Here is a 24424-nt window from a genome sequence, read left to right as displayed (position 1 = left end):
CATTTCGTCTGTAATAAATAATCAAACCCAATTCAAGCACTTTGTGATATAATATAATTCAATGAATGAATCTTCAAGTTCAACCAACGGAATATCCAGTTTGATAAATAAGAATCAGGAGGTAGTGTTTCATTTACCCATCATTAAGAACAGAAAAAATCAACGGAATATCCAGTTTGATAAATAAGAATCAGGAGGTAGTGTTTCATTTACCCATCATTAAGAACAGAAAAAATCAACGGAATATCCAGTTTGATAAATAAGAATCACGTGGAAGTGTTTCATTTACCCATCATTAAGAACAGAAACAATCTTATCTAGAATCAATGAATGTAACATAGCTCAAACTCATTCCAGTGAATATACCCCAAACTCCGCAGAAATTCTTAACTAAGCACCACAAATAGTTTCAAAGTCCCAGTACAGCAAATAAACATATAATTAGAAGCCATGATCTACATGAGAAATTCCAACAAAATGTAAATATGTTCACAGACCAACGTGAGCAGGGATAGATCAAACTAAATCCCGATGTACCAAACGCTACAATGCTAAGAGGGCCTCAATCTTTGCAATCTGATCTTCTTCATTCTTTGGTGGAGTCCTGTTCGATTCATCAAAAAGATCATGTTTCCACTTTTCAACCCGGGGCCCAAAAGAACGGTTCTGGTTCCTATCAACTCTGTTATACCTTCCATTATATCTGTCTCTTGCCCTGATGCCACTGTTGAAACGGAAACCGCCCTTTTGATCATCTCTCGCATTTCTTCCCTCTGGTTCTGAATACTGCCTGTTCAGCTCCTCAAGTCCATGCAGATCTTGGGCTGCCCTATTCTCCTCTCTCCACACACCAGAAATTTGAGACCGATTTGCATGTACATCGGCCACAGGATCATCTGCTACTGGTGGCTGCTTCGTTTCTCTGAATGAAGGTCTTTTCCTTACAGCAGGCTGTGGTGCTGCAGCTTGCAATTCGAAGAAGCCATCATGGCGCCAAACATTTTTATCTTCTCGCTCTTGAACCTTGTCATTCCTTGGTCTCTTATCAGATGAAGCCATGGCTTCTACAGGTTTATCGCTCAACCTTTCCTTCATATCTGTACGCCTCCCATGCTCTGAGAGAGAGAAGAGAAGGTATAAGAGGAACACCCAAGAAAACAATCATAGATTCATCTGATAAAACAGAAGGATCACTGATGTGAATGGATGCATCACCATAAGGCCTGCGCGTGAAGCTTCGACCATCTTGCCCAGCACTGCCTCGTTCATCGTGCTGTGTAAGACAAGAATAGGCAGCCCGAGATAGTTACATATTGAGGCAACTGAAGGTGGAGATTGAAACAATCCCGCTAGAGAAGGGGAAAAAAAGGTTTTGCATTCACTGAATAACATCAATGAGATTTGAATCAATACAGAATATCATAATCAATACTATGATCATGCAGACTGCAAAAAACAAATGGACTCAAGGGATCAAATAGATCCAGCATCAAAGAGGAAGGTAGAGTGGTGCATCATTGATTTCACGTATTTGTGCCCCAAAGCATAAGTATCTATCCTTTTCTTTTCAGAAAACTAATGCATCAGTCAGGCAAAGCCGTAAACATGACTTTTAAATATATAGACAGACCTAACAGCCACAAAACATAACAGAAACAAAAAGGAAAAATAAACACAGAAGATACTGAAATTAATTAAGGTCATCTGCCACTGCCTATAATTCAAAGATTACTTTTCCACAGACACGCTTTCAAACATTGCGACTCATTTTTTTTCCAAGAAACAAAAGTAATAGGCTGACAGCCTGTTTATGAGGCAGAAACATGGAACAGTTGTGATCTACAAATTCTCACTTGTGTTTGGATGTATTTGCAAGCAGGTGGTGTTTTTTTTTGGATAAACAAGCTGGGGTGACGCAGACCCTAACTGTAAAGCTCGGATATTACAATATAAGTCAAACTTCACCCTCTGAAGGAAACCAATCTGGAGATTTATCCTTCCACAGCCGATCAAAGCTTAGGACTCCTAATAATGCTAGCCATCTAGGAATATAATTATATTCTTTAGGAATCAATGTACAACAAACAAAAACATTCAGATTTATAGAAAATTAAATGATATTACCATCCACCATGACTGCATGAAATCTGCATCCATTGCACTGGAAATCACCTGTACCACAGCACACCTTAACAATCCCACAATCAGCTTGGAAACAGGAAGGACGGTTAATAGCTCTTGCCACCAGATCCATTATCAAACATGTTTGGTTGGTCATAATAACCACCCAACCTTGAGGAAGGTACCTGTATGATCCCTAATAGAGAATTCACTCTGCCATTGATGGAACATATATGCTCTAAATTGACAGGGTCATCCAATCTACTGGAGGTGGTTTCCAACTCTGTACATAATGCCATTTATCATGTGTGGAGTGATCAATCCCCTGGAGAGTAGGTAAGATCATTCTCTAATGCCACTGAGAATTTCTTCAATGATTTGTTATGCAGCTCCCATAGGTTACATATTACCATCTAGAATATCACTGCCAACTGGAGCAGACATGCTTAATTGTTATATGAACACTGCCCCATCTATGCAGAGGTTGCTCTAAATTAAGATGCGGCATGCACCAAACACCACACAGTCTGCATATGCACCTCAATGCCTTCCATGCTACACAGCAATCTATGAAGAGGTGGCAAGTAGACTCCACCTCCTTAAGGCAGAGACAACATTTGAGTAGTAAACTGCAAACCAAGATACTGCAACCACTCAGTGAGTAAGCAGCCTATTAAAAAGTGCCAGCCTGAGAGTTGATGCTGCCCTTGGAATGTGGTTCTTGTTCCACACACACTTAAGATGGCGTTTCTTACATATTTTAAATAGGTTGCAGCAATGTTTGGATGCTCTAATGTTGTTTAGTGTTTATAAATTTTACTTAAAAATAAACAGAAAATCCTCCTTTTACAAAAATAAGGGGAGTGATTTTTTTCCCTCTATCTATTTGCTACTGATGGCCTGATTCTTCTCCATGTTCCCTCTCCGCTAGCTACTACCTGCCATCACCCTCCCTCCTCACAGACCATTGATATGGTGTTGTTCCTCTGGCCCATCCCCCTCCACCACCACCATCTCTCCTCCCTGTCCACTCTCATATGACCACCGCCACCATCCCTCTCAATCACTACTCACTAACACCATCCTCGATTTACTGTGACCACCATGTGCTCTTCTAACATTTCTGACATATTTTCCTTCAGCCCATTATCCTCTACCACCACTGGCCACTGCCACCACCTCACTCCCCGACCACCACCATCGTCTTCTTCCTCTTTACACCACCAACATCCCCATCTTTCCACCGACCATTGCCATTGTCTTTTCGCTCTGCGCACTGCCAAGACCCCTTTTCAGTTTTTCTCTATCTATCTTCTCCCTCTTGACACTGCCATCATCCCTCACTCCTCAACCACCACCATCATCTTCTTCCTCTTGACACCGCCAACATTCCTTTCTCTCCACCGACCATTGTCATTGTCTTCTTGCTCTGCACACAGACAAGATCCCCCTTTCTTCCTACACATCTTCTTCTCCCTCTTGACCATCCGCCTATCTTCCTACCCGCTGCCATTCTCATCTTCTTCCTCTGTTCCACTGCCACTATTTTCTCTTTCTTCGGAGCTGTTAGAAAGGCGTGTATGTATGTAAGGGTATTAGAGTCTTTTGAGTTATAAAGTCTCAATTGTCCTTTTGTATATGTTTTAGGGGTATTCTTGTAATTGTTCTCATGTTTTAATATATGAGGGGCCACCCATATGAAAAGAGTATTGACCCATTCAAACCTCTTTCTTTCTCGTTTCTTCTTTCTTATACTACAGGGCACAGCTCCCAAGGGGACTCTTTCACGTGGTAACAGAGCGGGTGGCAGGCAAGTCATCGTCAAGTCTTAGCTTCTAACATCTTCTTCTTCCTTCTTCTCGCTCTCTATTTTCTTTCTATACTCTCTCTTCCTATTCTTTTTCTTGTTCTATTGTCTCTCTCTTTTAACATCCTTTTATTCTATTACCCAAGCACATCTATATTCTTTATTCTCCTTGTGATCATCAATATTTCTGTTTTCGTGCCCTAAGTCTGTATTTGTTTAGATCTGAACAATTCAGATTCAAATCAGGTCATCGTTCTTCAGATTCACTTTGTTTTATTGTCAAGTTAATGATTTCAGATCTGATTATTGAGTTCAGATTTGATTAATTTTGGTTCAGATCAGATTATTGCCCTACATATTTAATCAGTTTTATCGTTTCCCAGAAAAAAAGGAAGAAAAAGGGGACGATATTCATATTTGCTGATTTTTTTATCAAAAAAAAGGGTCATACTTAGATGACATCATCAGTTGATGTCAGCGTCTTTACCATTTGTTGCATTGATCTGAATTCCTGTCATTGTTTACCTTCTTTCAGATTTTTCTTGTTTATTTTCTTTGTTTTCATGTTTTTCCTGCTGATTTCTTTTTCATGGCTTCATCTAATCCTATCAGCTCTTCCTTCTTGAGTCAGTTAGTCGTAGAAAAACTTGATGAAACCAATTTTATCACCTGGAAGAAACATATTATTTCTTTCATTAGCAGCCATGATTTGATGGGGCACCTCGATGGGTCTGTGCCGGTGTTTCATGGCACAAGAATGATCAAGCAGTAGTCGCATTCATTACAACGACTCTCTCAAGGTAGGTGCTCCACATTCCTACTTGTTTTTCCAAGTGTGATTTATGGCAGATCTTACACTAATGGTCCGAGCAGATTTCCACGACTAAAGTCTATCACCTCAAGTCAGAATTTGGAGCTCTAAAGAGGGGAAACTCCAGTAATATTGAGTTTCTGAATAAAGTTATGTGGTAGATCAACTTGCTGCAATCGGGAGCAGAGTTACCGAAAACGTCTATGGACTAGAGGAAGCGTGCTTCCCCGAGACGCACTTCGGAAGCGCGAAACGCGGCTCTTCCGAAACGCGTGGGGAAACACGTGCAATTTAGGAAGCGTGTCTCCCTTTAAAGGGAAGCGTGTTTCCCTTTAAAGGGGTACGTGTTTCCCTTTAAAGGGAAACACATCTCCCTTTAAAGGGAAACACATCTCCCTTTAAAGGGGAACGTATTTCACTTTATATGGGGACGCGTACCCCTTTAAAGGGGGACGCGTTTCAGATGCTTAACACATTAAAGACGAGTTTGCCCTTTTTAAAAAAAAAGTAACACGTGAGAAACAAAAAATTTAAAGGAAACATTTTCTTAATAAGGGCAAAATGGACATTGTACAAAACTCGTGAAAACACAAAACCAAAAGAGGGGCTTAGGGTTTTTTTTTTCACCTACCATCTGACTCCTCTCTCTCTCTCTCTCGCTCTCTCATTTTTGGCCACCGACTTCCGAGTTTCGGCGACCTCCAGAAATTCCGACGACCTCCTCCACCAATGTTCGGCGATGAATATGTTCAAATACGCTCTCCTCTCACTCTCTCTATCTTGATTCTCTCCATCTCTTCCCTCACGCTCATCGCACGACTACAACCCCTTCACAAGCCAAGCATGGAAACTCTCGTTCAGAGTTTTTTTTTTCTTTTGTTTTTTTAAGGCAAGCTGGGGTTAGGCGGACCCTAACCATCTCTTAAGCCCCACGAGGCAGAGGGATTCTAGCTTTCAGCTTAGCACAGGACCCGCTAACCACATGGGATACCACCTCGGTGGTAAGCCCTCAGAGTTTTATGCACTACCCTGCAAAAGCTCTACGTCACATGCCATTTTTGTGAAATTTTCTATTACAAGGGGACATGATATGGGATTAAGTTGGAGTATCCCTGTGACATATTGTAGCAGCAGGTACTGCAGATGGGTATCACGCCATCAGCACATGAGTTTTTGTTGTATTATGAAAATCGTGCTATGTTACATCTCCATCATTCTAATATAGCATGGAAAGAACAAGCACATTGAAATTGTCTGTATTAATTCTTGAAGAGTGAAAAGGTGTTCATCGGTAAATGAATAGTATGGCTAAATTACATGGTGTTAGCATGGTAAAGTAAACATTTGTTCATGGTAATATCCTGAGTCAGGATTTGCATATTTCATGTCATATGTGGAATAGCCATCTTTAATCAACCTTTTGCTTCTTAATTTTTCTCAAATTGACATATTCATGTAGAGTATTGGTGTAATTATGTATTAGGAATAAGGGTTAATGCAGTACTTTTTTATCATTCTTGTAGGTTTTAAGTCATTTTGATGAGTGCCTGAATCCTGATCAGATTGACTGGATCACTTTTATTATTCTTTCATTGTTGGATGTATATGGATTATTGTTTTCAATTTCAAAGTCAATGAAAAACATGTTCTGCCTCCACAAGTTGTCTTATGGTTTCATTATGGTGTCTGATCTTGCAGACTTCCATTCTCTCATTGATCTCTTGAAGTGACTTTGCTTTATGTGAATTTTGAACTTACATGTTGATCAAGTGTAGTGAGCATGATAAAAGAAACAAAAGAGATACTTATAATTATAATATATAAAAAATATATTATAGGAAAATTCTTGAATTCATATTATAAAAATATATAAGTTATAATATAAAAGCATATTATACAAAATGTATACCGAGCATGATTGAGCTTATCATCCCTATTAAGTATGAATTCTTTGATATACCGAGCCTGGGCACACCCAGGCTCGGCTCATTTACTCTATCAGAAGAGTGGGGCAACTAGTATGTTGTAGCTAGTTGTTTAAATAAATGCTTGAAAGTTTCAAATGATGCATTTGTTAGATAATTGTAATTTATATTATTTATTGTCTTAAACATGTTTTATTTTGTCAACGATGACATAAATCTTATTTTTTGATAAAATAAAAATATATAATTACATTTTCACTTCCCTTTCGATTCTTATTCGCTTCTCATTCAAATCCTATGTCGCTTCTTAGGTCGCTTCCGAGACGCTTCTCGGTTTGCTCCTAAGTCGTCCCGCGCTTCCCGCTTCCTAAAATTTTAGAAGTACCTCGCTTCCCGCTTCCACTTCCCGTATCGCTTCCCGCTCCCGCTTTCTCAACTAACAACTCTGATCGAGAGTCCAATTTGAGATGAAGATGTTTGCTCTAAAACCCTAAGAGGACTAAGGGATGAATATAACATGTTTGTGGCTATCTACATGAGTCAATCTCCTCAACGAAATTTTGACAAGTTAAGGTCCAATCTGCTGGAATTTGAAAACATGTTTCAGATTTCATCCAAGAGGAAACTCAACAACCCCAACATGAGGTCATGATTGCTGCCAATGTCTCGCGTGGATGGGGGTGTGGGCATGGGAATCCTGATAATAGAAGAGTCAGAATTCTTCCTACATAAAATTCTGGTAATGGAAATCAACAGAATGTTACGTGTCAGGTGTGTGGGAAACGTGGCCACATTTGCTTGAATTGTTATTGGAGGTATGTTATACCGGCCACCTATTGTTCCATATCCGGCTCAATTTTGTCAGTTTGCTCCCTCGGGGAACCAGTCTGCCCTTATAGGAAATGTTAGAGGTCCCAAGCTAGGTGTTTTCAATGATGGTTATTATCCCGGTTATGCTTCTTCTTTGGCTTCCACATCTTCTATTGTTGGTTAGTCCCAAGACTTGGATGCTCTATCTGCTTTGTTTAATCAAATAGGACTGCAAAGTGGCTCTTATGGTGCTTCGTGGTTAGGTGCTACCCCAAACATTCTAGGACATACAACATCTTCTAATGTTCAGTCGTCTACTCAGAATTCTTGGTTTATCGATTCCAGTGCAGATCACCATCTAACGGGAGACCCGAGTAAGTTGACTGACCTTATGGCTTATCATGAGAGTGGTAGAATTGTTACTGATGATGAAAATTTTCATCCTATCACCCACATAGGAACTGCCATCATTCCTACTCGATTTTGTTTACTTTGTATAAATGATCATTCCTTGTTTCAAATATCCAACATAATTTGATTTGTGTTACAACTTGTTGATTAAACTAACTCACAAATTTTATTTTCTTCGTCGATTGTTTCTATAAAAGACATTCACACGAAGCAGAACCTTGCAGGAAGAAAAAGGTGTGGAGATTTATACATTCTGAATGAAGCTCTCAAAGGTGTCAATAGGTGTCCCTCAGTATTTGTGTCGGATGTGAATCGTTCCAATAGAGAAGTCGAGTTATGATATAAGCATTTTGGTAATTGCAATTCATCTTTTATTGAGATTTTGTGTAATAAAGGTCTTATTCCCTTATAGAATAAGCCAACCAATTTATCATTTTTATGTTTTTCATGTTCATATATGTAAAAGTCATGAATTGCCTTTTAGTGTTTCAAATAAAAGAGATTCATTTTCTTTTGAATTAATTCATTCTGATGTGTGTGGGGACCAACCCCAATAATGTCTCTCAATATAAAATATTATCTAATTTTTGTTGATGATTTCATCAGGTACACCGGGATCTTTTTCTTGAAAACCAAAGACCAAGTTTTACTCATATTCCAAAGATTCAAGTCATATGTTGAAATACAATTTTTTAGAAAATTATTTCATTTTCATAGCGATGATATTGGCAAATATGTATCTGATGCATTTTCTATGTACTTAAATGATAATGGCGTAAAACATGAGTCATCAATAAATCACTGAGACAACTCTCGTTTTAATGATTGAATCGAAGATAAGAATGAACCTCTGGACAAAAGCAATTCATATTGCAATGTATTTGATTAATTGCATGCCCCTTAGTTCTTTAGGAGACAAATCACCCTTCTTTGTGTTGTTTGGGCAGCATTCAGATTACTCTATTTTGAGTGTTTGGCAGTAGGTGCTTTGTACATGTGCATGAATCCATGCGTAATAAGTTTAAACCAAAGGCATGTCTTACCGTATTCAATCTGATTTTAGCCTTTCACTTTTTTCAGATTTTTCACCAATATAAAAGTTGTAGAGGACATTCTGAGCTTTGCAACGTATCAAAATTCACTTCAATCTGACATTAAAGTAAAAAGTTATAACCAAAGCAAGTTGACTTGTTTAGTACTAGAACCCACTTTGAGCGCATTTTTGACTACCAAAATGACCGAATTTGGTTTTGCACTCAAAAAATGAATTAAATTTGAAGATAGCTTTCAAACGCAACAAAAATCACCTCAAACAAACATCTAGATAAGAAGCTATGGTTGAAACAAGTAATAAATTATCAGCAAAGCTAAGCCAATATTGAAAAACTGTCATAATTCTCAAAATTTACATTGACTTTACTAATCAGAAAGGAGCCTCACAACAGTCATAATCACCACAGCATACCTATCCTCAGGTCCATTGATGTAAAACTCAAGTCGAGGAGAAAGATGAGAACGGTTCTGGTCCAGTCCCAAGAAAAACAATTGTGCCTGAGTCATCCACTAAGGTCGTCATTATAAAGGAGGATGATGAAGGTTTCACCAAGGATTCAAAAGATGAAGGTCTCGACAAAGACTCAAAAGATGAAAGTCCCGTCACAACTTTAGAAGAGGAAGGCCCTGCGAAAGCTCCAAAAGAAGAAAGTCCTCCCATGGTTCCAGAAGAAGAAGCTTATAATATGCTTAAATCAACCATTGGTTCTCCTGTTATGGAGGAAGAAAATATGTCTGAGAATCCGATCAAAGAAGAAGATGCTAAATTTGTTGATGTGATGGAAGGCTTTGACTCATCCAGCTCAGCAAATGCAGACAATCAGGCTCAGATGAATTGTCCAAATTATGTCATGGAGATTTCTCAAAAAGTTGAAAGTTCTCATGTGTCCATTGAGGAAGAAGAAAATTCAAACGATGAGAATTCTCAAAAAATTAAAATTTTTCGTGTCTCCATTGAAGAAGAAAATTCTACTAATGAGATTTCTCAAAAAATTTGAAATTTCCCATGTCCCTCTTGAAGAAGAAGAAAGTTCTGCTGATGAGACTCCTCAGGACATCTCGAAATTTGCCAAAAGAAGATGCAACATTGTTATTCCCATGCTCATGTTATTCCTCAGTCTCGTGATCCTAGCTTTGATCATGAGCCACCTGCAGTCTATCGCCTGGTCAGATCCAAAGCACATCTTGTTCTCCACCTTGCATCAAAGTCACAAGAGGTAATGCATCACCAGGATCAGGTTTGCTTTCCATCTCTTGCACTCCAAAGCCATGTGTCCATCATTCCCACATCTTTTGGAAATATAAATAAATTGTCTAATCGTCTTTGTAAATAGTTATTTGAAAAATCCAAAACAATTGAAAATCTAAAAAAAAAAATCTTGAAAATCCAAAACAAATTAAAATTTTCAAAGGGATTGCCTCTTTTGCAAAAATTTTGTCATTTGAATGGATTTTGCTAAGAAGGCATTGCATTTACGAGAAATTCGCATGCACTTCATCTGACTCCTTGCATCATTAGCAATGGAAACTTGACTGTCGAGCCCTTTATGCGAAGACAACATAAAATGAAGAAGCTTGCAGTGAAATAGAAGGATAAATCGCTTTGTAAAGTCAGAAACATAGTAAAAGATGAATCATACTGTGGCATAATGAGTCTCATATTCTATGGTTTAAGACCATGATGATTCACTTAGAGAAAAAACTCGTTGAGTTGAAAGATGTCAAGACTATCTTCTGTTTTGTCTTTGTTCCTTATTCCTTCATTTGATTGGTCTTGTGGACTTATTTGTCTTATGCTCTGGTACCTTGTACTCCTAAGTCTTGTTTTTCAACATCCTTGAAAAGGACTAAGTTGGTCATCTCATTATAAAAAGCAAAACCTACCCATTCAGGCATTATCCTGGAGCATTTTTTTATTTTATTAAGAGGAGCATAAAAAAAAGTTCTCACAAAAAAAATGCCAAAATGTCGAATGCCAAAAAAAAAAGCATAAAAAAAAATGTGAGAAAGCTCAAAAAAAAAAAAATCAATGCTTCCTCTGCAATAAAAATTTTAATGCGAAGAGAAGCCCAGGATTCCTTAAGCAACTTTTCTTTCCTTTGAGCCTCACATTAAAAAATATCGTGTTCAACCTTCATTGGTACCCGTTCGGAGCCTCGTGATACCCAAAGTATAAAGTCATCACCATTTCATCCATTACCATCGTCATTACCATTCACTTCGTTCAATAACCCGTATCCTATTTGTTTTCTTCAAAATCTTCAGAAATTGATTGGCCGCTTGAAAAAATTCAATATGGATCAGTTTAATGCAAGGCTTGGAGTTCCAGGCTTAAAAAGTCCCAAGCTTTTATGCGCATCGGATTGGATTGAAAAGTCTCAGGATTTTATGTGCTTGGAGCTCTTATTTTCAGGCCTATATGGCCAAGGAGTCTTGCTCATTTAGAAGTTCCTTAGAGTCTCAATCTTTGTGAAATTAGACTAGCATCTATCAAAACATGAGCTTATTCATGTACTGGTGTGAAATGTGAAAGTCAAACAGAAGATTTATTCTAGTGAAAAAGAGCAAGTTTGTCTATTTTATGATAACTTCAATTAGTGGCAAAAAACTGAAAAGTGAAGTAAAATCATTATTGGCAAAGAAACAAATTGTTGTTGAGTAATACAAGTTGCACACACTCACTTATGCACTCACTTTTCTCATGTCTGCAACACTTTTCATGGCAATCATCTAGTCAGATAAAAATTTTTATTTTCAAAATTTATTTCCAAAAATTTTAGCAAGAGGCAGCCCCTTTCTTTCAAAAAGAAAAACAAAAAATTGAAGCATCATTCTTAGACTTATGTCATCATGCACATTGCATCACATAAATCCCACTATGGCACTTAGCATTATGTCATGCACTATTGTCAGTAGTAAATATCATCTTTGTCTTGTTATTTGTTTGTCATGATGTTCTTTAACATCATGATATGATTCTCATCCATAGCATTTATATTGCAATTATTCATTTATGTCATCTCATTTGACTCACAAAAGTCTACAAATCCATCATATTGCAATCTTTACCAATTTTATCCAAATTGGGTTTTTCTCAATGCATTGATCATTGTTATAGATTTTGCAAGTGTCATTTGAGTTAATCTTTTAAAAATACATCTTTGCCTGACTGCATTTGGTTTTGCTTGTTTTATCTTAAGACCAATGGTTGGTCGTCGGCAAGAGACCTCCCACTTTGCACAACTATCCATTACACCAGGGAGACCCTTGTGTGAAACAAGGTTCCTTCTTTGTCTTGAGACCGATGGTTGATCGTCAGCAAGACCCTCCCACCTTGAACGACTGATCATCAAGTCAGGGAGTAAGAAACGTCTGAAAATGCAATTTGTCAACATAATTTTTTTCGTTAAAGATGGCAACATTAACTTTAAGCAAGCTAATGCCAAGTGTCTTCTGCAATTTTTTCTTAAAAAAATAATTTTTCATGAGTCCGACAAAATTGTCTTAAGAACTTGCTTCGGGATCACCTTGATCAAAATGAGTCAAGTCAAAGCATTTCATCATGCATCATGTCACGTCATGTCATATGCATTTTTTTTGCATGTTACTAACAAGTTTTTCTTACAGCTGACATAATTCCTAGAAACTCATTTGTCTCATGTCCTAGTTGGTAAAGCCTACTCGGTCCCATCTTAAGATCCACCTGTAGATAGATGGACATTTGGTCCATAGGTTGTCCCACAGATTGATGGAGCAATCTGGAACCTAATTGATAAACACACAAACCATACCAAACCCAATCCTTTCTCAGAGGTGTTTTCCTGAAAAAGCTTCATTCCAATTTACTTCATTTTACCGCATCCAAAATGTCCAAAAAGTCAAAAATGTCAAAAATGCCTTCGTCTATTTTATGCTTTTGCGGCAAAAAGCCTGGCTTTGTCTTCATCTTTTCCAAAAAGAGAAGTCATTGTCTTTTGTCAAAAATGCCAGTGGTCTTCGTGCGATTCCGAGCGACAAGATACGCGTTTCATCGTCGTCTGACCTCGTTCAGCAAAACCTCCCGCTCATAACACCGAGTTTAAGGACGAATCCTCGTGTGAAACAAGGTACTAATCTTAGTCTGCAGTCCAGTATCTTGGCCAAACAACTCTGCCTATGGGGCAAGAGGGAGTCCCTCATGTTAAGCTGCATGCGCGTCTTTAGCTTAAGTTAACCGTCAAGTTGTCTATACATCTTTTGTGAAAGATCTCTTTTCGAAAATGTTTTGTCAGAGCCCGCCTTTCGCTCTCTTCAATCACCGGTGTGTTTACTTTCTTTATTACCGATCGAGTTTCGCATGCTCAATAACAAAGACGGGCATCTATAGACACTCAATTTTTGATCGAGATGTTTTTCTCATAAAAATTCATGTCTTACCGTCTTAAATCTGATTTTGGCCCTCACAAATGACCTTTTTCATATTTTTCACCAATATAAAAGTTGTAGAAGACATTCTTGGTTTTGCAACGCATCAAAAATCACTTCAATCTGGCATCGGAGTAAAAAGTTATAACCAAAACAAGTTGACTTGTTTAGTACAAAAACCCGTTTTTCAAGTAAGGTAAACTTTGAGCGCATTTTTTAATACCAAAACGATTGAATTTGGTTTTGCACTCAAAAGATGAATTAAATTTGAAAATGTTAACCTTCAAACGCAATAAAAATCATTTCAAAAAAATATCCGGATAAGAAGTTATGGCCGAAACAAGTTAGCCTATCGGGCCAGTTTTACCCAATTCCGCTAACGACAAGTCGGTTTGTCATTAGCATTTTTTACCAAAACCGCTAACGACAACCTAGGTTGTCGTTAGCTCCTTTTTTTGCCAAGAGTTGTCGTTAGCTCAATTGTCGTTAGCTCAGTTGTCGTTAACACTAGTCATTAACGCTCTGCCGTCCTTTTTCAGCATGCCTCTTGAGCGGGATTCGCCCTCTCAGCCTTCCAAAACCAGAATGCAAGGTCATCCTTACCCAAATCCCCCTTTCCTTTTGAAAAATATTCATCCAAGGCAACAAATCATGGACGATTCTCAGCCTTTCGTTCAAACTTACCAATCCAACAACCGTTCATCTAGATGAATCCCGAATACGCAAGAAACATATTCGGATCCACCTAAAAAAACTATAAATAGGTAGCCACCCCTCCTATTTCATCATCTGGTCTTCAAATCCCATATCCCTGTTACTCTGCCAAAATCCCAACAAAACTTATCCTAGCTTAGTCGACCCACCTAGCCCACTTGGCCTAGCCGACTACCTTAGGCTAGGACCCAAATCCTTAGTTTTACCCGTCTTTTGGAGCCCGCACCTAGCCGAAGTGTCGCCCATGCTCCCATGCGCTCATCAACGTCGTAGAAAGGGCTACCTAAACCCGATGTTTGGTTCAAATTTTGTTTGTATTTTATCTCTTTTATGCATTTTATAAAGTTTAGATTTGTTTAATGTTTTCATATTTCCTATTTTTTATGATTTTTTCGAGTTTCAGTAGCTCCCGCCTACAAACTCAATTTTCTATTATGTCCCAACTACAAAGGTATGAAACTCTTCAATGCCGCCGCCCAAAATAAAGATCAAGGATTCCTGGTTAGAGTGATCCCTCGTCGAGCAAGAACAGTCTCCACACCTTCTCTAAATCTGGATTCATTTCGGATCCATTTCAAAAATATATTTTAAAGTGAAAAACCTTGCTTTCTTTCGATTTTTCAAAAACCCGCAAGGAAGAGGATCCAGTGTTATAAACTTATAAACCCACCACACGAAAAATAGTTATTTTCAGGCACATTACATTCCATGAATCTGAATTTGATAAGCATTGTGATAATAATGAGGCTCCAATAACCACTTTCTGTCCTACCAGTTCAATTATACAGCAAGATAAAAGGCAGGTTGTCATCGAAGAAGTGCAGCAGCATAATCAAATGTCTTATGGAAGCAACCCATCAAAAACTGGTGAACGTTTTCATGAAAATCGTAACAGCACCAATCATGTTAGAGCTAATGAAAATATTGAGTAATCAACAGATTCAGAAAATATTCAGCAGACCACAGGTCCATTCAGGTTCTATTCTAATGTATATTAAATATTGATCTGCTAACCAGATTCGGTATGATTGACAACAAACCTACCCAAACTCCTGTAGCCATGAATGTCAAGTTGATTAATGACCAGCCAGGAGATGAGTTGTTGGAACCGGAAAAATACAGAAGTTTGATATACATTAAAATATCTTACTTTCACTCGCCCAAACTTGGCTTATGCAGTAAACAAAGTCTCACGGTTCATGCACTCTCCACGAAAGAGTAATATGAAAGCAGCTAAATGTATCTAGAGGTACATAAAGGGCTCGATCACATATGGGTTAGTTTATAAAAAGTTATTGAGAGACAAGTTTCCTGATGTAGAATTGGTTGTGGTTGCATATTCAGATGCCGGTTGGGACAGCAACCCTTCTACCAGGAAATTCGTGACAGAATAGGCGATATTTTTGGGGAGTCATTGTTTCATGGTCCAGCAGAAAGCAAAAGACGGGGACTTTGTCCAATACGGAATTGGAATATAGAGCAATGATAGCAGTGACAACTGAAGTTTTGTGGATACTACATTTGCTCATTGCTTCGCATCAAAAGATCATTTGGTCACTACTATTTTGTGATAATAGAAATGTTGCCATCGCTATTAATCTATGTCACATGGGTGCGGGTGCGGGTGTGACACAGGTGCGGATGCGGACTCGGCTATATATATGTATATATATTTTTTAAATATATATATATATAACAACAACAACAACTACGCCTTCATCCCAAAAAAATTGGAGTCGGCGATATGAACCAAAAAAAAAAATCATTCTGGGTCTTCCACATGAATCCTTCTCCTCCAATCATTTTTATCCAATGCCATGTCCTCGGTGAGGTTCAAAGCATTCATATCCTTTCCTATCACCTCCATCCATGTCTTCCTAGGCCTACCCCGGACTCTTTTAACTAATATATTTTCCCATTTCTCCATCCTTCTAACTGGAGCATCATTAGGCCTTCGCCGAATATGTCCAAACCACCGTAAACGATTCTCTCTCATCTTATTTTCAATGGGTGCAACGCCTACCTTCTTACATATCTCCTCATTCCGAATCTTATCTTTTATTGTATTTCCACACATCCATCTCAGCATACGCATCTCAGCTACACTCATTTTTTGAATATGATGTCTCTTGGCAGCCCAACATTCCGTACAATATAGTAAAGCGGGCCTAATAGTCATCCTATAAAACTTTCCCTTCAACCGCATTCTACGATCGCACAACACTCAAGTTGCACTCTTCCATTTCATCCACCCAACCTTTATCCTATGATTTACATCTCCATCGATTTCTCCATACTTTTGAATGATAGATCCCAAATATTTGAAACAATCATCCACCGGTATTTCTTGCTCACCAAGCTTCACTACACTCCCATCACTACTTTGTTGCTTACTAAACAGACATTTCATGTATTGTCTTACTCTTACTCAACTTAAAACCTCTTGCTTCCAATGTCTGACTCCATAATTCTAACTTAGAATTAACCCCAGCTCTAGACTCATCAATCAAAACAATATCATCAGCAAACAGCATACACTACGGCACATTTTCTTGAATTGATCTCGTAAGCTCATCCATCAATATAGCAAATAGAAAAGGGTTTAAAGCAGATCCTTGATGTAACCCAACCGTTATAGGAAAATTGGTTGTCACCCCTCCACAAGTGCGGACATTGGTTACTACTCCTTCATACATATTTTTAATTATACTAATGTACTTGAGAGAAACATCTTTCTTCATCATTGTCCACCAGAGAACGTCCCTAGGTACTCTATCGTATGCCTTCTCCAAATCAATAAAAACCATACGCAAATCTTTGTTCCTCTCTCTATTTCTCTCAATAAGTTGTCTAAGAAGATATATAGCTTTCATAGTTGATCTTCCAGGCATAAAACCAAATTGATTCTCCAATATCATGACAATCTTCCTCAACCTAGACTCAATCACCCTCTCCCAAAGTTTCATAGTATGACTCATGAGTTTTATACCACGATAGTTTGTACAATCTTGTATATCACCCTTAATTTTTTAATATATATATAATCATTTTTTTTAGCTTTTTACCCTAAAATAGACAAAAATAGACTCAGTCAAAGTTGACCAAGTCCAAAATGTGGACGGACTCAGCCCCGGTGCGTTGACCGAGTCCGACACTTGGTTGACTGTGTCCTCCCCGTGTCCAAAGCCGCACCCGTGTCAGGGCGTGTCGACGGGGGTGCGCATTGACCCCCTAGCCGAGTCCGTGTGACATAGCTATTAATCCTATCCAGCATGAGAAAATGAAACATATTGAACTGGATCAACATTTTGTGCTAGAAAAGGTGGAGAGAAAGGAAATTCAACCCATGTTTGTTAAAGGAGAGGATTAGGTGGCTGATTTGTTCACAATTGTCTTACATTAAACATTGGTTTTTAAAAGCCAAACTATCCATGGTCGTGCAAAACCATGTACAATTTGAGAGGGCATGTTAGAAAGGCATGTATGTATGTAAGGGTATTAGAGTCTTTTGAGTTATAACACTCAATTGTCCTTTTGTATATGTATCAGGGGTATTCTTGTAATTGTTCTCATGTTTTAATAATATGAGGGGTAACCCATCTGAAAAGGGTATCAACCCATTTAACTCTATTTTTTTCTCATTTATTCTTCTTTCTTGTACCACAGGGCACGTCTCCTAAGTGGGAACTTTCACAGGAGCTAGATGACACAGAAGAAGTCGGTGGAAACTTGCCAAAAAACTAGTTTGCATTCGATCTTCATGCTCCTTAGAATGATGTAAATGGTGGAAGGTGTTTCAAAATCAAGGGTGAGGAGGCCAAACGAAAGGTGAAAAAGTGAATTTCAGTGTAGGGTCACAAACAGTAATGTTGCTCCAAACAATCACTTTTTATTTTTATTTATGTTTATAACTATATAAACAAAGTTTTTATTTAAAAATTATGAGAAAAACATAAATACAAACACACAAGGCCTCACAAAACACCCTTTATCTATGACCAACCAACCATATGCAACAACTGCATAAATCTTGACAAGAATGGCCACAAAGTAAAACCCAGATATTCAAGTATGCCATGCAATTTTGTCCTAATATCACCATTGGCAAATCAACAAGGAAATGCAATTGAACATATCAAACATAATGCATTTCTCTCTCCACTTCAACATTTCATGGCATCAGAACCTAGTCCCTGCACCCATAACAGTTTCTCATATTGCTATCCAAAACTGACTGAAGGTAACCTATATTTCTCCCGCTCTCTATTTTAGATATGCGGAGTTTGGGCATCAACATAATGCCCCAAATGCAGCCATTCAGCATGTAAACAGAAATCAACAATAAAACAAAAACTAGAAACAGAAATCAACAGTAAAACAAAACATATTCTTGTGCTTCATTTTGATTCAACTCCTCAATTACTGAAACCAAAATACCCTATAATACCATTTTGACTATTTGTTTTTTCCTTTTACACCTAACCCATGAGATCCTCCTGTCTTTGCTGAAGAAGCTCTTCTTTTTCCTAGAATCTCTGTGTTCCACTCCATAATTTTTTATTTTTCCCTGAATCAATGCCACTCGCTATACTACAAAGAGACATTAAGAAATACAGTTTGCAGCATGATCAATAACCAAGTCGCTGTGACAATTTTCTCCATTCCCAATTCCTATGTGGGAATCAGCGTGCTCAACTGCACTCACTTTTATGTGTCTGAATTTGTGCAAAGTGAATGATTATTGCATGTGTTTATATGTGTGTTTGTGTTTAAACAAACTACATCATAAGAGATGCACACACACACACACACTTCATTTCCTATAACTAAATCAAGGTACTTCTACATTCAATAAAAGAGGCCCAACCTGGTCTTGGAACAAACAATGTAAGAAAAAGTCTCTTAGTCACTTTTTCCAATAGGAACCAGCATGTGAGCATTCAAAGAATAGTCACCAGTATCACCAATGTCTTGAAAATACATATTATCGGGCTTTTATGGTAGCCGATAAAAACTTCAAAATGCTGTAATATTTTCAAAATATCGGTGTTAATATAAATACAGTGACAATGTCAGGATATTTTAAAAGTTTTTATTCTGTGTTTTAATTATATATTTTTCAGATATTTTGGTTTCTTTTATTTAAAAAAAAAATCTGACTAACTTTATATTTTCATAAAAAATAGTGCTAAAAGCCTAAAACCTATTCTTTCTAATTCTTTTAATATTTTAAAATATCCAAGATTTTTTCAATATTTTCCAGAGGAAAGCCAATTAAAAAAACTCCTGAGAAACCCAGATGAGAAATACTCAAGAACGAGATTGGTGACTGTAAAACGTATACCAGACTTTGTCAGACAATACAGAGAAACAAAAAGAAGAAGAGGTACAGCAGATTTTGTCTGAGCACAAACAGAAACATAGAGAACCTTTTTCCTTTTTTTATTAATGAGTAATTACTATATGAAAATGATAAATCTAAGTAGAAAATAACTATAGGCTAAATAAACATGAACCTGAAAATATGATCGAGACAGAGGTACTTCAGTTGGATCAGATGAATGCTTAAAGCCATCAACTACTTGATCACGCTTCTTGTTGACAGATCCTTTTACAGAAACATCAGACTGCACCTTAGAATCAGGTGCTTCAGTTGCAACCTCAAGGGGTAAAGCATCCTGGAACCGTCTGCGATGTGTCTGACCCCTTTCTGTATGGTCTATAAGCTCCAAATTTTTATTATCATATGATGATCTTTCTGGTGCAGGCTTCCCATCTCTCCTTGGCCTTTTTGGACTATAAACAGCATATTGAAACACAAACAACATTTGCAAATAAGAATTGGAAAAGAATGAGCAGTTTTTCCAAGAATAGATTTCCTCAGCTTGCAACATCATCATAAAGGTACTAAAGAATCACGCGGAAAAGATATTTCATATTGAGATATTATTCAATATTTGATACGTTGACAATCATATAAGATACTATGCAACTTTTCTGGAGGAACAAGAAGCTATAGTGACTCACGCTATCAGCATTTCAAAAGACACAGAACTGTAAACCTCCACATGACGTTAATATTTCATGACTCACAAGTGCAGTCAAAGAGGAATTAGTAGACAACCAGTAAAAGTACTCTCCTTCACAAATTGAATGTTAGCATATACAATGTCTGATTATAGATGAGTGGAATCAGGATGCTACAAAAGGAAGGAATAATATCAAACCAACAGCTCCAACCATGCACTCCTCTCACCAAACTAGATATGAGGGGCCTTGTAATGTCATAAGTGGAGAATATCATCATCCATTCTGTAAGAAAGAACTAAAGATGAAAACTGTAAGATACAACAAATAAGTACACTTAATGTCCACACAAATGGAACAACAATCGCAAGGAGATAACTACATCATCTGAAAAGTACTAAATTTGGATATGCCAAATAAGCTTAGACTCTATGTCACACGGACTCTTCTAACAGGGCACCACACCCGCATTGCAACCGCACCCAGGCGGGTGCGACACTTGGACATAGCTTCCTTTGTGTTAGCTGAAGTCAACTACACTGAGGTCCATTTCTATCCAAAAGTAGATTCAGCTAACACTAATCAAGTTCATTTTTATCTATATTATATATATAAATACATAAATGCACACAAATACACGTAGTGCTAACTTAAAACTGTTAAAAAATTTATTTATTTATTTATATATATATATATATCTTCCCCACAGCCCTGCACCCAAGTTTTTTTAAAGTGCCACATCGCCGCATCTGCACCCATACCCGCACCCGCACCCGCACCCGCACCCGCACCTATGTGACATAGCTTAGACTATTTATGCTTTTCTAAGAACAGGAAAAAAATCATGAAAGAAAATTAATAAGTAGAAAGCAGAAATTAAATGGAAAAAAAAAACTAGAAAGAATAAGCATAATATACAAGCAATCAACAAGACACTTCATCCAGAGTGGTGAGCATTGTCAAATATACATGGACTGGCTTGGTACTATAGTCACCTGTATCGTTAAAGGTAATTTCTCAACGGGAGTATTTCTCGAAGAGATTTTCAAAAGTTGATAAATCTCGGGAAAATCTCAGGATTTTAAAATTTGAAAAAATATAAATAACAACAAAAAAGCTAAGAAAATAATAAGTTTTGCATTATTTTTCTTTAAAAAATACAAAGAATGAAAGAAACATGTTTTAAAGGTTTTAAAATATAAAAGAAACAAAAAATAGGAAATGCAAACTTAAAATATAAAAAAAAAAATTCTAAAAAATATCATGATATTTTGTTTCTGTTGGTATTTTAAAAGTATGGCAATATGTTGCCGATATTATCGGCTACCTTGGAATAGCCGATAATATTGTGATATTTTCAAAATATCGACGATATCAGTGACAATGCTTGGTACAATATACAGGGTTTCCTAAAACTAGAATGAGTTGTGCATGCGCACACACATGTGCACATGCATGTGTGTCTGTGTGTTCAAAACTCACAATCTAAAGCAATAAATCATGAACAATATTTTAAAAGTGCAAATTCTTTAATCACACCTACAAACCATGATGTTCTATAAATATTAAATGAGAAATCCATCTTGAAATTGAAAATTGAAATGTAAATAATGAATGAGAAATAATAAAAGAAAAAGAAATAGATATATATAAAGAACTAGAAACAAAGGATCAAGAAAATAGAAAAACAAATGAAGTCAAGGATATAATGGTGAACATGTCCAATGCAAGTTTGATCCTATGTCACACGGACTCAGCTAGGAAGGCGCCGCACCCGAGTCGACACGCCCCAACATGGGTGCGGCTTCGAACTCGGTCAACGCCGAGTCGGACTCGGTCAACAAGTCGAGGCCGAGTCCATCCTTTTTTGGACTCGGTCAACGTTGACCGAGTCCAAAAATTGTCCATTTTAAGGTAAAAAACAAAAAAAAAAATCATTTCTGGGGCTTCTGAGTTACCGCTTATTCTGGTTGAACTGGGTTTTCTTAAGCTACTCTCATTTTGTGTTAAATGTTGCTAGAATAACTGGAGTCTCTGTTGGTCCTTTTAGTAGTTCTGTTAAATTAAGGACTTTGTATTAAGATTTTGTTATGGTGGGATTTCTGGAATTGAAAGTCTTCATTATGTGATTCCTTGTCCTGTCAAATTGGGTGCAAGATCCCTGCCCATGCATGTCAAGGATGGTTCACTACAAATAACCATCATAATTATGTGCAGACAAATTTTTTGAGAAATTTTGACATTTCTATCTTTTCCTTTTCTTGGCAGTATGTACATTTTTTGCAACGAAGCCTCAAACATAAGCCCCAGAAAAAAAAATCTAGGGGGGCGCTGCCCCCCTACGGCCCCCCCGCCCGCTGACCGTGGAGCGGGACCCACGCCGGGAGGAGCCCCCGGACCCCCCTTTCTACAAGGGCAAAAGTACAAATTGCAAAGTTTATAAAAACACTCATGCTGGTGCCAAACTTTAGAGGACAATATCCACATATATGCACACAGGATATATTATTATATATATATATATATATATTTAAATATATATATATATATAGCCGAGTCCCCGTGTCCAAAATTAATAAAATTGCGCCGCACCCGTGTCGCACCCACACCCGCACCCATGTGACATAGGTTTGACCATGTCCATTGAGTGTTGAGACATGTCCACTGTTTGCATCAATGACTTGTAGTGTTGACACAAGACCTACATTACATGCTAAGTGAAGTGTCCGTGTAACACAGCTGAGATAAGCTAGGTCATGGTCATGGACCCCCACCTAAACCATCCCATAGGGAAATGAACTCAAGTATCATGCCTCACTGAGCAACATATACTCTGAGAGAATGCCTCCAAATCTCAAAAAAGACATCTTCTTCTGCTCAAAGACCACAACTACAATGAAAGATTGACTGCTAGCCCAAAATGTATAGTTTTTGATGGTCTAATATGAGTTATTTAACCAGGGTAATAGTATAGTGATATCAAACATCAGTAAAGCAACTGATGCCTTAAATGAAAAAAGACCAAACAAATGATTTTGCATGTGTGGTCTTATATCATTATTGGCTGTATGTGGTACTGAATGAATATTCCTCTTATTTGCTATTCTTCCTTTGCATTTGATGGTTTCTCCTCTATACAACAGCCGTGCAGTCGTAAAGGTCTTGCGGAGAAAGCAAAAACTAGTCCTCTGCTTATGCTCTCCGTTGTATCCATGAAGTTTCTCTCACATTCACACTTATCAAAAACCCCATACTCAATCATTTGTAGATATAATGAACGACTTACTCCGAGATCCAGCAATACCAACTCATCAAACAAGAAAAAAATGGTGAGCATTTTTCATGCCATTCAGGATGGAATTGCTTATGTTTATATTTTTATCCTTTGAATATCACTTGTAAGGAAAGATCAATGACAAATAGCAACAAAATCATCCATGCTACATTACAGCCAATCTTCTGAATATATTGATGAAATTTACACCAAATTGCAACTCCAATGCCAGTTTCATGTCATCTCCTGTACAATGCCAGTAAGATGCACAGAACTACACACCTCTGAAGTCCTATTGTAATATCAATTCTTCAAAGCTCAACTGAGCTCATCATTTAAACACAAAGGATTACCAATAAAAAACATTTACCGTATTTTCTCCATAAAACAAAGACAATGTCTTAATTTTAAGCCAAAACCTGTATCGGCTACCACTAACTAAATGTTCTCGTAACGAACCATTTTCCTCTTCTCATTTATCTTCGCTTCCAAATCTATCGTACTGTACTTCACAGGAGGCAATTCCCCCATCCATGAAACAACGAGGGAAAGATAGCACAACCATCATGCAAAAAAACATTACTTGTTTGATGGGCATGGGTCTAATCTGAAGAATCAAAGCAAAAAAACACCCAAAAACTAGTTAACGAAGAAATTAAACGAGATTCAGAGATCGTTACGCGCTATTTTAATTATACAGAGAGAGAGAGAGAGAGAGAGAGAGAGCACCACCTGGGCTCTCTTTCGAGCCTCCTCGGCTGCTGCGGGCGTCTGCTATGCGCCTCTCGGCTCTCCCGTCTCGACATCGCCCACCACCTTTCCCCTCTCGATCTTTCCTAGGGCTCTCACAGCTCCTCACCCGGATACTTATGTTTTCCGAGTCGAGCACGATGAATCGGAAATATCCGAGTTTTTAGTTCTTTGGTCGACTCGGGATACCGAGCCTGCATCATCAACGGCAATCAATGGGTCGGGTATTAAACCCATCAAGGTGCACTTGGGTTCGAGTTCGAATCCGGATCAAACACGATCTGTCTAATTTAAAGAGTATTGTAAACCGAAAATAT

At 37.8% G+C, this 24424-nt stretch overlaps 1 protein-coding gene across 1 annotated transcript; it reads right to left on the bottom strand.

The window, feature by feature from the left end:
* Nucleotides 1-295: 295 nt before the first annotated feature.
* LOC149837322 (uncharacterized) lies at nucleotides 296-24190 on the bottom strand. Its single transcript, XM_090007335.1, has 4 exons — nucleotides 24090-24190; nucleotides 19573-19852; nucleotides 1216-1273; nucleotides 296-1115 (listed from the first exon to the last, which is right to left on the bottom strand). The coding sequence occupies exons 1-4, from the start codon at nucleotides 24161-24163 to the stop codon at nucleotides 544-546; spliced, it is 984 nt and encodes a 327-aa protein (XP_089863461.1). The 5' UTR covers nucleotides 24164-24190; the 3' UTR covers nucleotides 296-543.
* Between the last annotated feature and the right edge of the window lie 234 nt (nucleotides 24191-24424).

The sequence above is a fragment of the Nuphar pumila genome, chromosome 5 (genome assembly GCF_984573655.1).
Source record: "Nuphar pumila chromosome 5, dmNupPumi1.hap1.1, whole genome shotgun sequence".
NCBI classification, from domain to species: domain Eukaryota; kingdom Viridiplantae; phylum Streptophyta; class Magnoliopsida; order Nymphaeales; family Nymphaeaceae; genus Nuphar; species Nuphar pumila.
The sequence above is the reverse complement of the archived record's forward strand: the minus strand, read 5'-3'. Positions and strand labels throughout refer to the sequence as shown.